The sequence below is a fragment of the Elephantulus edwardii genome, unplaced genomic scaffold, assembly GCF_000299155.1.
Source record: "Elephantulus edwardii isolate Elephantulus edwardi_28Jun2011 unplaced genomic scaffold, EleEdw1.0 scaffold00099, whole genome shotgun sequence".
In the NCBI taxonomy this organism is placed as follows: domain Eukaryota; kingdom Metazoa; phylum Chordata; class Mammalia; order Macroscelidea; family Macroscelididae; genus Elephantulus; species Elephantulus edwardii.
Genome location: NW_006399849.1, coordinates 10,948,213 through 10,962,434, shown reverse-complemented (window position 1 = coordinate 10,962,434; position 14,222 = coordinate 10,948,213). Strand labels below are relative to the sequence as shown.

At 43.1% G+C, this 14,222-nt stretch overlaps 1 protein-coding gene across 1 annotated transcript; it reads left to right on the top strand.

Moving 5' to 3' along the window:
• The first annotated feature begins 3,802 nt into the window (after positions 1-3,802).
• SETD9 (SET domain containing 9) lies at positions 3,803-12,609 on the top strand. Its single transcript, XM_006891533.1, has 6 exons — positions 3,803-4,014; positions 5,686-6,062; positions 10,188-10,311; positions 10,759-10,874; positions 11,983-12,088; positions 12,522-12,609. Exons 1-6 carry the CDS (start codon positions 3,917-3,919, stop codon positions 12,607-12,609), a joined length of 909 nt encoding a protein of 302 aa, XP_006891595.1. The 5' UTR covers positions 3,803-3,916.
• Positions 12,610-14,222: the final 1,613 nt, after the last annotated feature.

Below are 14,222 nucleotides of genomic sequence, written 5' to 3'. Positions count from 1 at the left end.
GGCGCTGTGGCTCTGTGTTGGTGCGTCTGATCCCTGCACCCCGAGGCACTGGAATCGTCTCGGCCCCTGTGCCTAAGAAGCTGTTGATGATGGCTGGAATTGATGACTGTTACACCTCAGCCAGGGGCTGCACAGCTACCCTGGGCAACTTTGCTAAGGCCACCTTTGATGCCATCTCAAAGACCTATAGTTATCTGACCCCAAATCTCTGGAAAGAGACGGTGTTCACGAAGTCTCCCTACCAGGAATTCACAGATCATCTTGTAAAGACTCACACCAGAGTCTCCGTGCAGAGGACTCAGGCTCCAGCTGTGGCCACCAACTAGTGGATTTTCTATAACAAATAAAGTGAATTATGTTCTAAAAAAAAAAAAAATTCAGTTAGGATAAATTCAAAGTCTTATTTTGGCTATTGTTGACTTGTTTTTAGTCAGCTTCAACTTGAACTTGCACATGGGTAATTGATTGTTTACAATCAGCCTGTGGCCTTAGTTCGAGTGCTAATAATAAACTTTGCCATCCACTCTTCCCACAGATGTATTTAATCTGATTCCTGTGTAGACTATCAGGCGAGGTCCATATGTATGGTCACTGTTCATTTTTTCTTGGGTATTTGTAGTGATTTAAGGATTGTCCTGGAGTGGGTGAAGCCAGGCTGCTCCTTGGAGTCAAGGATTCTGAAACTTGATCTGACATACTTTGGGAATGCTGCAAGGAGGGACCAGTCCTTGGAGAGGGACATATGTTTGGGAGGGTGAAGGGACAGTGCAGGAGAGGAAGACCCTCTATGAAATGGATCGATGCAGTGATTGAGGTAATGGGGAGTAGGTGTGTCAGAGATAGTGAGATTGGTACAGGATAGAGCAGGGTTTAGGGATCATGAGTCAAAAGTGACTTGAAGGCACATAACAATAACAAAACAGCAGCATAGGTAGAATATCGAATGATCCAGGAAGCATTAAAAGAAGATGTAAGGAGTATACAGAGTCATTGTACCAAAAGGAACTTGCTGATGCAGAAGAATTTCATGAAACAATGTATGGAACAAGAGCCTGTGGTGATGAAGGAAGAAATTCAAGCTGCTCTGAAAGAACTGGCAAAAAAAAGACCCCCAAAATTGACAGCATACCAATTGACATATTTCAACAAACAGATGCTATCCTGGATGTGCTAACCAAGTTGTGCCAAGAAATCTGGAGAACAACCACCTGACCAACTTACTGGAAGAGATATTTATTTGTTCCCATGCCAAAGAAAGGTGACCTGACAGAGTGCAGAAATTATTAAATAATATCATTAATATAAAGCAAGACGCAATAAGCAAGCAAGATTCTGCTGAAAATTATCCAAAAACGACTGGAGCAGTATGTCAGCAGAGAATTATCAGATGTGCAGTCTGGGTGTAGAAGAGGCCGTGGTTCTAGTGATATTAGAGCTAATGTTAGATGAATCTTGGCTGAAAGCAGACAGTACCAGAAGAATGTCTATCTGTGTTTCATTGACTATGCAAAGGCATAGTGTGTGGATCACAACAAATAGTGGCTAATTCTGAGAAGAGCAGGAATCCCAGAACACTTGATTGTGCTTATACAAAACCTATACTTGGACCACGATGTAGTTATCAGAACAGAGCATGGAGACACTGCATGCGGGAAGGGTATACACCAGGGATGTGTCCTATCTCCATATTTTTTTTTCAATCTATACACAGAACAGATTCTCTGGGAGGCTGAGTTCTCTGAGGAGAAGTCTGGCATCAGGATTGGAGGAAGACTCATCAACAACCTGTGGTGCACAGATGACACAACTGCTTGCTGAAACTGAGGAGGTCCTGAAGCACTTGCTGCAGAAAGTCAAGAACTTTAATATGGATTGAAGCTCAGCATCAAGTAAACAAAGATTCTCACCACTGGCCAAGTAGCAGCATCATGGTAGAAGATGAGGAGGTTGAGATTGTTAACAGGTTTTCTTTGGTTGGCTCCCCAATCAACACTCTTGGTACCAGCAGCCAAGAAATCAAAAGACAAATTGCATTGGGAAAGTATGCTTTCAAGGACATCTCCAGAGTACTGAAGAGCAATGAGGTCAGTCTGGAGACAAAGGTGTGCCTGGTCCAGGCCATGGTCTTCACAATTACTTGCTATGCAGCAGAAAACTAGACAATTATTAAGGATGATAGAAGGAGAATTGATGCCTTTGAGCTGTGGTGCTGGAGAAGAGTATTGGATATACCAAGGACTGCTAAGAGAACAAACAGGTTTGTCGTCGAGAGGGTGAAACCAGACTGCTCCTTGGAGACAAGGATTGTGAGGCTATGTATGACATACTTTGGGCATGTTACAAGGAGGGTTCAGTCCTTGGAGAGGAACATTATGCTTGGAAGGGTCAAGGGACAGTGCAGGAGTGGAAGACCTTTGTTTAGATGATTGACTCAGTGACTGGGATAAAGGGGTAGGTGTGTCAGAGACAATAAGGTTAGGTCAGGATAGAGCAAGGTTCAGAGCTATTATTGTACATAGGGTCACTATGAGTTGCTGGCTACTTGAGAGCACATAACTACAACAAGGCGTACCCAATCCAAGCTATAGTATTTTTAATTGCTTCATATACATCTGAAAATTGGGCAATAAACAAAGATAACCAAAGAACTGATGCCTTCGAATTGTGGTGTTGGGAGGAGAGTACTGAATGTCTCATGGACTGTCAAAATAAAACAAACCTAATTTGAAGGAAGTGCAACCAAGTTGCTCCCTATTAGAGATAAGGAGGCAAAACTTGACCTACTTCCAGCATGTTGTCAGGATGGGCCAGTCTTGGGGAAAAAGACATGCTGGGAGAGGTGGCGTGTCAGCGTAAAGAGGAAGACCCTCACAGCTGTAACACATGAGCACAAAGCATGGAGGAAATTGTGAGGATGTTACAGGATAGAGCAAGGTTCCCACCTGTTCATAGGATTGTCAAGAGTCCTAGCCAACTTCAAGGCCCCTACCAACAACAATGAAAGCCTATATGGCAGTTTACTGCTTCATAGCATACCTATGAAGCAGAAGCAACGTTCAACTGAGTATTTTTTTAAAAAAATTGTTAGGTGCCAGCGAGTTGAGTACGACCCATAGTGACCCTCTGACAACAGATGTGGACCTTGTCCCATCTTGTGCCATCCTCACAATCTCTGACATAAACTCTAGCCCACTGCTGCAATCATTGTGTCCATCCACCTGGTTAAGGATCTGCCTCTCTTTTGCTATCTGTCCACCTTTCCAACCATGATGCTCCTCTCCAAATAATCTCTCCTGGCAACATGATAAAAAGTTTTATCATCTTTGTCTCCAATGGGCACTTAGCACTTTTAAAAACAGTAGTTATTTGCAAACTCCCCAAATGTAAATTTTTGAGACTCTCGTTTTAAGAGCCTGATGTCTAGGGTAGGCCTGAAAACCTCGCTCTAGAAAACCCAGCTGCACAGAGGTAACAGAGGAAGAAAGCAAGATCGATATAAAGAGAAAAAGCAAACTTGAAGAGGTGCTGTAGTGACAGGAGGTGCAGAATATTGGTAGATGCAAACCAAAATCCGCGATCAGTAGCAGAAGGCTTGGGGAGGCCATGAGCAAGAACCAGCTAATGCATTTCTGAGCTCTTCAAGGCAGGAGACCCCAGGAACTCCAGTGAGGCCTGAGCACACACGGGTCAGCGGAGGGAGGAAAGGTGAGGAAGGCCAAGGCCCTTCGGTTCCACCAGCCTCGACTCCGGGAAGCTGAGATTACTAAAGCGAAGGGCCTCAATCCGGCGAAAGGAGCCGAGCGGGGACCTGGGGAAGGCGGTCCAGCGCGGCCACGGCTCCTCCCCGGCCGGGGCGGGACCAAGAACGCAGCCAGTCACTCCCGCGCCTTCCTCGTCGCGGCAGCGCGGGGCAGCCATGCCCGCCCGTCTGCTGCGGGACCTGTGGCAGCGGTGGCGCCGTTACAAGTACCGCTTCGTACCCTGGATCGCCCTGAACCTTAGCCATAACCCCAGGTGAGCAGGCTGGCGCTGCAGCCAGCGGTTCCAGCGAGTGGAGCCCGGCGACAGGGTCGGGGACGGCCGGGGCTGCAGGCTGGTAGAGAGACTGGAGCGGCCTGGAGGGCTGAGGCCGAGTGGGCGGAGCCAGAGGCGGCTGAGAGCAGAGTGGGTCGGAGCCTGAAGCTAGAGGCCTCCCTTCCCCGGGCGGAGTCAGAGATGGGCGGGCCCAAGCTGGGCGGATCCTGAAGTTGGCTCAATCCGAGGCGGGCGAGGCTTGACAGGTGGGCGTGGAGTAGGCGGAGCCCAAACCTGTGGTTCTCCATCGGGCCTGAAGCGTGAGGAAGAGGCGGGCCACTAGGTGGGCGGGGCCTACAGACAAATTTCCCAAGGACACCAGCGCTGTGGGTCCGGGAAAGGTGGGGCAGCGAGCAGGTGGGAATTGGGCGAAGGGCTGGTTTTGTACCTGACGTTATTCATTGGAGCGTTTAATGACACCCTGTACCTCCCAGAACTCAAACTTTTAGAAGACCAGAGAACTCGTGCCAAGTGTGTGTAGTCTCCCCATTAAGAGATGGTTAGCAATCTTGAACTTCTCAAATATTTTGTGGTGGAAGCAATTCAGCTCAACTTGGAATGATGTTATGTGCCTTTGAACCAACTACGCGCGACTCATAGCGACCCCTATACACACACAGTAGCTTTGAACCCTGCACTATCCTGAGACAACCTCACTGTCTGATACACCTGCCCACATTACCCCAGTTATTGTGTCAAACCATCTCATCCGGGATCTTCCTCTCCTGCGCTGTCCCTCAAAGGCAACATAAAATAACTAAAGAATCGTAGTGTTTTAAAAATGCATAGCCCGCGCTGTGCAGAAGTCTACATAATGCTCAATCTTACAGGATTTAGGAATTAGCCTCCATAGTACTGTATGAAAGAGCTCTGGTGGCCTAGTGGGTAAGAAGCTGCGCTGCCAAGTCAAAGGGATATGGTTCAAATTTACCAGCAGCTCTGCAGGAGAAAGATGGCAGCAGTCTCCTCCTGTGTGATTTACAGCCTGTGATAACCAGCTGAACAGTCAACAGCGAGTCGGTTCTGACTTAATGGCAATGCCTTTGAGGTTTTGCTGCCTTTTTTTTTTTAGTACTCTGAGAATCGTTCTCATTCTGTTTTAAAAGCGTGGATAACAGTTTCGAAAATATAAATGAAGTCATTAAAAAAGTACTCTTTGACAAGACAGTGGCAACATGTTGGCTTGAATTAGTCTCTGAAACATGCCTGCTTAAGAGCCATCACAAAGGTTGTCTGCCAGGTGATCACATTTGGGAGTCAGTGAGTTTAGCCAGGGAGAGAGTTGAGCTGTATTTCTGATTCTGCCAGCTTTTGGACTTTGGGCAGTTTACTTAACATTCTTCAAGTCTCCATTTCCTTGTCTGCAAAAATTAGCTAGTGTATGTAAACACCCAGTAGCAGTTGTCACAGAAATGGGCCTTTTGCAAATGCTGGCTGTTGTGTGGGTGTTGTTGCAAGTTAGGTAACTAGAGCTATCCCAAACGGTTGTTTTCCAAACTTTTTTTGCTTCAGTCCTATGTGATCGACCTTATCGTTCTTTAATTCTATCATCAAGAAAGTCTGGCTTTTGTAACTTGAAGGGTAGTGAATAGAAACTTTTCCCATTTTCAGGACCCTCCGTTATGTTCCAGAAGAATCCAAAGACAAAATTTTACCAGATGAAGAGGTCCTAGGACCATTACTGAAACTTTTCCGGGCTCTATTCTTAAATGATTTCGATAGACATTCAGATATCTTGGCTGTGCTTCCAGAACCTGTTAAAAAGAAATATCAAGATCTACTGGCCGTTCAGCAGCAAAGAGTGAAACTACTTGATAACAGACTTCGACAGCAACAACAGCAACGTATTTTTAAACCAGAGGAAGTTCTTTATAAGACATTGGGTTTCAGTATTGCCAGAGCAACTAGTTCATTGATTTCTGCTGGAAAAGGTGTCTTCGTTACTAAAGGATTTGTACCAAAAGGCACTGTTGTGTCTATGTATCCTGGTAATAGCCCAATTTTGTGAAGAGTTTTTATGTAAAGATAAATAGAAATTTAATAAAATGTTTAATGCTGTAGTCCTCTGAGTAAAGGGCTTGAAAAAGAAATGAAAATTTCCACAGGTTTTAAAAAATCCTAATGAGAAAATTTGTTGTTGTTGTTGTTATGTGCCGTTGAGTCGCCTGCGACTCATAGCGACCCTATGTACAACAGCCCTAAACTCCGCTCTGTCCTGTGCCAATCGCACTGTCTCTGACACTCCCATCCCAATTATCCCAGTCACTGAATCAATCCACCTCATAGAGGGCCTTCCTCTCCTGCGCTGTCCCTCCACCCTCCCAAGCATGATGTCCCTCTCCAAGGACCGGTCTCTCCTCACTACATGTCCAAAGTAAGTTAGACAGAGCCTCAGAATCCTTGCCTCCAAGGAGCCACCCAGTTTAACCCTCTCCAGGACAAATCTATTTGTTTTCCTAGCAGTCCATGGTATTCTCAGTACTCTTCTCCAGCACCACAGCTCAAAGGCATTGGTTCTCCTTCTATCCTCCTTGGTCATTGTCCAACTCTCTGATGCATAACAGGTGATTGCGAAGACCATGGCCTGTATCAGACGCACCTTAGTCTCCAGAGAGACACCACTGCTCTTCAGCACTTTGGAGAGGTCCCTAACAGCAGACTTTCCCATGGCAATGCGCCTTTAAATTTCCTGGCTGCTGGTGCCAAGACTGTTGACTATGGAGCCAAGCAAACTAAAGCTGTGTACAATCTCAGTCTCTTCACCATCCATCCTGATGCTGCCAATTGGTCCAGTGGTGAGAATCTTTGTCTTCTTGACATTGAGCCTCAATCCATATTGTAGGCTGCAGTCCTTGACACTCTGCAGCAGGTGCTTCAGGTCCTCCTCAGTTTCAGCAAGCAGGGTTGTGTCATCCGCATAACGCAGATTGTTGATAAATCGTTGCTGATAATGAGAAAATTTACTGCTTATAAATAATAATATTCTGGAGTATTTTTTTAGGGTTGTTGTTGTTAGGTGCTGTCGAGTCGTAGATGACTCATAGCGACCCTATGAACGAAAGGCCTGAGCACTGTTCATAGAGTTTCTGGAGGCAAGCCATTTGGGAAGTGGACACCACTCCTGCTTCCAAGGTTGTTTTAATTGGGAAGCTCCACCAAATACTGTCCATCATCACATTTGGTACATCAGTGTCACAGTGGTTAGCATTGCAGCAGCCACGACTTACCTCTGTACAGCAATGCACAGACCAGTGCTATACGACCCAGAAGAATGCTTGACAGAGAAACAGTTTGAACCAGGACTGAGGACTGCAGATTAAAATCACCCACCTTGGGCTTGGTAGCATAACTTTCTGTCCGCTAGGCCAATGCAGCTCTATGTTGTTGTTATTTTTTTTTCCTTTTAAAAAGAAATTTTGCTAGCCACTGTTTAAATTTAGAAGAACATGTCCAACTTTGATAAAATAGATTATTTACAAAGAACGAAAGAATAAATCTGGCTAAATTAGTAAGTAAAGGGATGGCTGAAAGATAGATTTAAGCCTCTTAAATGGTCTTTAGGCCATTAATATACTTGATTGGAAGGGGAATCAGCTTCTTTGCAAAAGGGCATGGACTTTTGAATGCATAATAGAATATGTTATTTGTTCAACTGTGTAATTTGGTGTGGTGAAAATGTGTATGAATATGTTTTAAAGAGTGACAGTGCTACTTTTTAATTTCATCTCTAAGCAAGTGAATCTCAGTTTTCTCATGTACTGACTATTCACAGGTCCTGGGGAGAGTGAAATCAGGTTGCTCCTTGGAGGCAAAGATTTTGAAACTCCATCTCTTACATACTTTGGGCATGTTGCCAGTCCTTGGAGAAGGACATCATGCTAGAAAGGGTAGAGGGTCAGTTTAGGAAAGGAAGATGCTGCATGACAGTGACAGGGGCAATGGGGCTGGTATTTCAGAGACTGAGATTTGCTCAGAATAGGGTAGGGTTCAGAGCTATAGTTTATAGAGTTGCAATGAGTTGCTGGCAATGTGACAACACATAACAACATTTAACCCATAGGGAACAGTCATGGCGTAGTGGGTAAGGAGTTACACTCTCAACCCAATGGCAGTTGGTTCAAATCCAATAGCTGCTCCATAGCAGAAAGATGGAAAATCCCTTGTGCAATTTTAGTATCTGAAAAGTAGAGTCAGCTATAAGTTGGTTCCAACTCCATAGTATAGAGCAACAACATTTAACATAAAGTAAGCAAAGAAATTAACATTAAAATAGCTTACTAAGTACATTAATTAACCTACTGGGCTCTTGGGGAGCACCTCAAACTGAAGCGACTATAAGAAGTTGATTCTTGCTCATGGTAACCCTGTAGGGCAGAGATGAACTGAGCTGTATGGATTCCAAGGTTGCCAGCCTTTATATGGAAGTAGAGTTTCTCATCTTTCTCCAGACAAACATGAGCTTAGCAGACAAACGTTTTTGCTAGTATACCCACCAGGGCTGCTGGGAAGTAAGCAACAAATATTTTCATCTTTTCTCCCTTTTCCAGTGAATGGAGAAGCAACCTGTCAGACTCATCTGTGCTGATAATATTTTGTTATTAACAAATTGTATTTCTTTGATAGCTGTCAAATCAAACTGCATTTTTTAAAAAAAATATGATTTTGTAACACTCTATATAAAACATAATGTTTACATTTTAATTAACCAAGATAGTATATTTGAGTCTTCAGTGTGGGGGGACAAGTTGGCTCTGTGCTCCCTTAGTTATTGGGCACTTTTTAAAGGGTCACAACACCCAAAGAAAATTTGATGGTCTAGTTCACAGCTTTAGTTTGCTTGGCTCCACAGTCAACACTCTTGGCACCAGTAGCCAGGAAATTAAAAAGGCATATTGACATGGGAAAGTCTGCCGTTAGGGACCTCTCCAATGTACTGAAGAGCAATGGTGTCTCTCTGGAGACTAAGGTGCATCTGATACAGGCCATGGTCTTTGCAATTACTTGTTACGCATCCAAGAGTTGAACAATGACCAAGGAGGATAGAAGGAGAACTGATGCCTTTGAGCTGTGGTGCTGGAGAAGAGTATTGAGGGTATCATGGACTGCTAGACAAACAAACATATTCATCCTAGAAAGGGTTAAACGGGGTAGCTCCTTGGAGGCAAGGATTCTGAGGCTCTGTCTACCATACTTTAGACATGTTGTAAGGAGGGTCCTTGGAGAGGGACATCATGCTTGGGAGGGTGGAGGGACAGCGCAGGAGAGGAAGGCCCTCTATGAGGTGGATTGATTCAGTGACTGGGATAGTTGCGATGGGAGTGTCAGAGACGGTGCGATTGGCACAGGACAGAGCAGAGTTTAGGGCTGTTGTACATAGGGTTGCTATGAATCGCAAGGGACTCGAGGGCACATAACAATAACAGATTTGTTACTAGGAGCTCTGGTGGCCTAGTGGCAAGAAGCTGTGCGGCAATCCCAAAGGCATACGGTTTGAATGCACCAGCCGCTCCACAGGAGCATGAGCAGTGTCCTCCCGTGTGATTAAATGCCTCTGAAAACCCGCCGGAGGGTCACTTACAGGTGGGTTCTGACTTGACTGTACACAGCAACAGTTGTTGTTAGGTGCCCTGGAATCAACTACTACTCATAGTGACCCTATGAACAACAGTTCGGAACCTTGTTCTATTCAGTGCCCTGATCTCATTGTTGGAGCCCCAGTGTCAATCCCTCTCATTGAAGATCTTCCTCTTTTTCTCTTTCTACCTTTCCCAAGATGATGTCTTTTTCCAAGGACTGGCCTCTCCTGACAGCATGCCCAAGGTGTGTGAGCTGAAGTTTCACCAGCCTTATCTCTGAAAAGCAGACTGAGTATACTTCCTCCAAGAAATTGGTTCTTATGGCAACCCAAGGGATATTCAGTGCCCTTCTCCAACACAACAAATCAAATGAATCAATTCTTCAGTCATCCTATTCATTCTCGACATTGAAAGTGAAATGTTAGAAAAAGAGAATTAAGCTCTTCCATCTTACGTTTATGTTCATATTTCGGAGAAAGGCCATTATGTTTATCATTTTTACACACTTCCATAATGTCTTTGTCTTGTATGTAACAGGTACAGTTTATCAGAACTATGAGCCAGTCTTTTTCCAGTCCATTGGAAATCCATTTATTTTTAGATGCCTGGATGGAGTACTCGTTGATGGAAATGACAAAGGAATATCAAAAGTAGTGTACAGGTAAGTTGCTGCCTTTGTTCAGATTTAGTTATAGTAGACAGAACCATTCTTCCTGTAACGTTGGTGACCACTCACTGATTCATTGCTGTTGGGTTGGAACCCAGACATAGCTGACTGGTTCTGGGAGGCTATAAAATCTCACAGAAGACTGCCTATCTTTCTTGCTTGGAGCACTGGGGGATTCAAACTGCCAGAGAGGCACTCCACCTTTGATTAGCAGTGCACTTCCTTACCCTTTAGTCTTCCAGCGCTCCTTCCATGACAATAATGTTTGTATTTTAAATATACAAATTTACTTAGGTAGCATTTACATAGCTATTCAGTAGCTCTTTTGGTTAGACAAGTTTTTTAAGAGTTACTGCCCTTGTGTAGTTGAAGGTTGTATTTTAAAGTTTTGGGTTTTTTTTAGTTTTAAGATACAGAAGTTAATGTTTTCTTCTCTTTCAGATCTTGCAATGGCAGGGACCGACTTGGTCCTTTAAAAATGAGTGACAGTACATGGCTGACTTCAGAAATGTCCAATCCACTGGCCATTGGACAGTATGTTAACAATTGTTCAAATGGTAAGAGTTGGCATCATGGTGCCTGTGGCAGTGGTTAATTCTCCTTTTCTATATGATTGTCAAAAGCAGTTGAACTAATAGCTATTCAAAACCCTTAACCAGATCTTCTAGAAGGGTAGCTATCCCAGGAAGAACTTGGGGAAATGATGATATATGTTGTTATTATAACATAACTGAGTCAGAATTGACTGAAAGCTGACTCTTCAGGAGTCACATGGGAGGATACTGCCCATCTTTCTCCCTTGGAACAGATGGTAGTTTTGAACTGCATGCTTTTTGGTTAGCAGTACAACTCCTTACCACTAAGCCACATGAGCTTCCTAATGATATATATTAACTGGGATTTAAAAATGGATTGTTTTCTGATTTTGCAGGGATTGTAGAACACTCGACAAGATGGACTGATACAGTGATTAGAACAGTGGGCTCCAGCTGGCTGGAGATTGTGAGGATGGTGCAGGAGAGGAGAAGGTTTCCAATCAGTTGTTCATAGGGTCACTGAGTCATAGTTGACAGTAAATATCACCAACCTCTACAGTGATCTTTTTGATCATTATTTTAGCAATTGCTTTATACTTAAAGATTAGTTAGCCACAATTTCAATACAACTTTTTCGTTGAAGCACCAGACTGGTAGTGCCCTTTTTTTGCTGAGTTTGTTAAGTTGCTTGCCTCCTCTAGGACTTGGCCCTCCCATAATATCATCTGATTGTATAGCACAGGCATTGCTTTAGGGAGACAGACACATGAAGGCACAAATTTGAAGACTGATGCTTCTTCTATTTAAGCTTTTAACCTTTGGACCTTCTGATTCTGCCTGATGTCAAGAGTAAATACACCTCCTCCACTTGCCTAGTGGTACTGTGGCTAAAGCATTTCCATTGCGAGCCAAAAGGTTCCATCCACCAGCCATACCTATATATGGCGTTTTGCTTCTATAAAGGTTTATAGCCTTCCAAACCCTGGAGAACAGTTCTGCCCTGTTTTATATGTTCACTGTTTGACATGTTCGGGTAAGCTAGAGAACACCGAAAGTGTCCTAGTCCTGAACTGTTATCTATGACCTTGAATCACTGCACTGTTTCTAAAAAATTCTGTTTCCTCCTTAGACAAAGCAGCTAATGTCTGTTATCAGGAATTTGATGTGCCTGCAGTTTTTCCTGTGGAACTGATGCAGTATCTTCCAAACGTTGCCTATAGCTCCAACAAACAAAGGTTAGTCCTCTACAAGAGTAGTTTTTAATCTTCTGGCTTATGCTATTCTTAAAAAAAAGGATGTATCCAGAAGATACACATTTCTAACACAGCATACATTTTCTACTCTTAAAGTAGAAGGTCTACTGAGAATATGCAAGCAGTATTTTTAAAAGAAAAAAACAGTGCAATACAAAGAAAAAAGAAAAAACACGACAACCCAGAAAACCAAACCCAAAAAAGCAAACCAATCTATACCTACCTATACTCATAGCAACCCTATAGGCCGAACAGAACTGCATTGGTAGTGCAGTGGATTTATAGCCCAGCATATGTTGAGACAGTTCTGTACCAGCACTACCTAGAGAAACTCCTATCTCTAACATCCATATTGGTGATATTATAAGCTATCTGTTAACACGTCTCACTTTTCTGCATTTTTTTCTGTTTTCAGCCCACTTCGATGTGTTGTTCTTGTTGCTCTCAGGGACATAAAGCAAGGAGAAGAGCTCTTTTCAAATTACTACACAATTGTCAGCTAACTGGCGGTCAGAAACTAGGTTTTCTTCCTCAGCTATGTAGGTAATGCTAAGTTATTTTTGTTAAATCATTTCACTGAGTTCCAGCTATATAGCATATACTTTGAGACCTAATCACAGTAGAATTTTATTCCCTTTTACTGGTATTTGTTCAATACTGTTTGCTTCATTATAATTTCAAATTTGTAACACTATTTCAATTTTGACTTTTACCTAAATACACAGTTCACTAAATGAACACCTGCTTTATAATTTTTCTTTTGTGTATTTTGTGTACCTGTGGTAGTCCTTAAAACTTTAGCCAGGTCATCAATAGGTTTTGCATTACTGTTAATATACACAAAACTGCTGTAAAATCTTTGTTCTTACAGAATAAAATATCTATTCTTAAATGGAATTTATATTGCCATTAGTAAACTGATGGGTCATTTTTGAAATTTAAAGAACATTCTAGCTGAGTAGGGGAAATGTGGGGTTATACAAATTTATCCTTAACATTTCCATACACAATTAAAAAACTCCAAAATTTAACACCTAGCTGCTCCTTCCTCGCAATCCTATTGCCAGCTAAAAAGGAAGAAGAGAGGTATTTTAGTATGAGAATCTAGCTAAAAGATGGTGTTGGTAGAAGTGACTTGCTTATCAAGAGCCTTTATTTATTGAATGAGTAGGTTTATGCCAGGGAGCTCTGGTGGCCTAGTGGTAAGAAGCTGTGCTGCAATCTGTAAAGTATGCAGTTTGAATCCACCAGATGCTGGTTTACAGAGAGATATGCAGTCTCTTCCCAGGTGATTAACTGCCTCTGAAAACCTGCTGGAGAGTCAGCTATGGGTGGGGCAAACAGCAACAAGGGTTTGTGCCAGTATCTCATTCATTTGCCTCACAGCTAAAGGAAATTTTTCTTGTTAAATCAATAGGACTGTCCAGGTAGTCTGATTCAGCATGTATGTGTATTGCAACCATGAGAATATTTCTGACATTCTTCCTTTCATTTACCATTTAGTTATGTCTCCAAGATCCTAAGATGACTGGGAAGCTCGCTCACCTTGTAGAGACATCAGTCTTCTTAATCGAGAAGATCCTGTTACGTCAACTTAGTGAATGAAGTACTATAGGAATAAAATAGGATTCCTGCTGACAGAATGCTGACAGCAGGAGTATGACTCAGTCTGGGCTGGAGGGATACAGTCAGGATATTTTTATAAAAGAAAACATTCACATTTAAAACATTAAAATCATAATTTCATTTCTTCTTATGGATTTTTAGAATTTGTAAATGGCTTTCACATCTCACCTGTGACGAAATGCTTATTCTATACCAGAAAACAACTCTGTGGCAGTTATTGGCTTGTAACCAGCACTCATCAAAATCAAGGTTTACACTTGGGAGTCTCTCCAAAGTCAACTGCTATCTATTCAACTTAGAAAACCATGTGAGCCTTCCTAGTCCAAGACTTCCCAGTGAATCCTCCTGTGTACCCTTGTCACAGAGAGCCCATACAGACATCGCAAGATCACTTATTTGGATGGGAAGCGGTGACCAGTGCTGTATCCCAGGAGAACGGACATGCCAAGTGTTTATGCTGAAGTGCCCAAGTCTATAGAGAGAGGCCACA

Coding starts and splice junctions, on each gene's coding strand:
- SETD9 (XM_006891533.1), top strand. CDS start 3,917: ATGCCCGCCCGTCTGCTGCGGGACCTGTGGCAGCGGTGGCGCCGTTAC. Junction 6,063..10,187: donor TGTTGTGTCTATGTATCCTG/GTAATAGCCCAA, acceptor TGTATGTAACAG/GTACAGTTTATCAGAACTAT. Junction 10,875..11,982: donor TGTTAACAATTGTTCAAATG/GTAAGAGTTGGC, acceptor TTTCCTCCTTAG/ACAAAGCAGCTAATGTCTGT.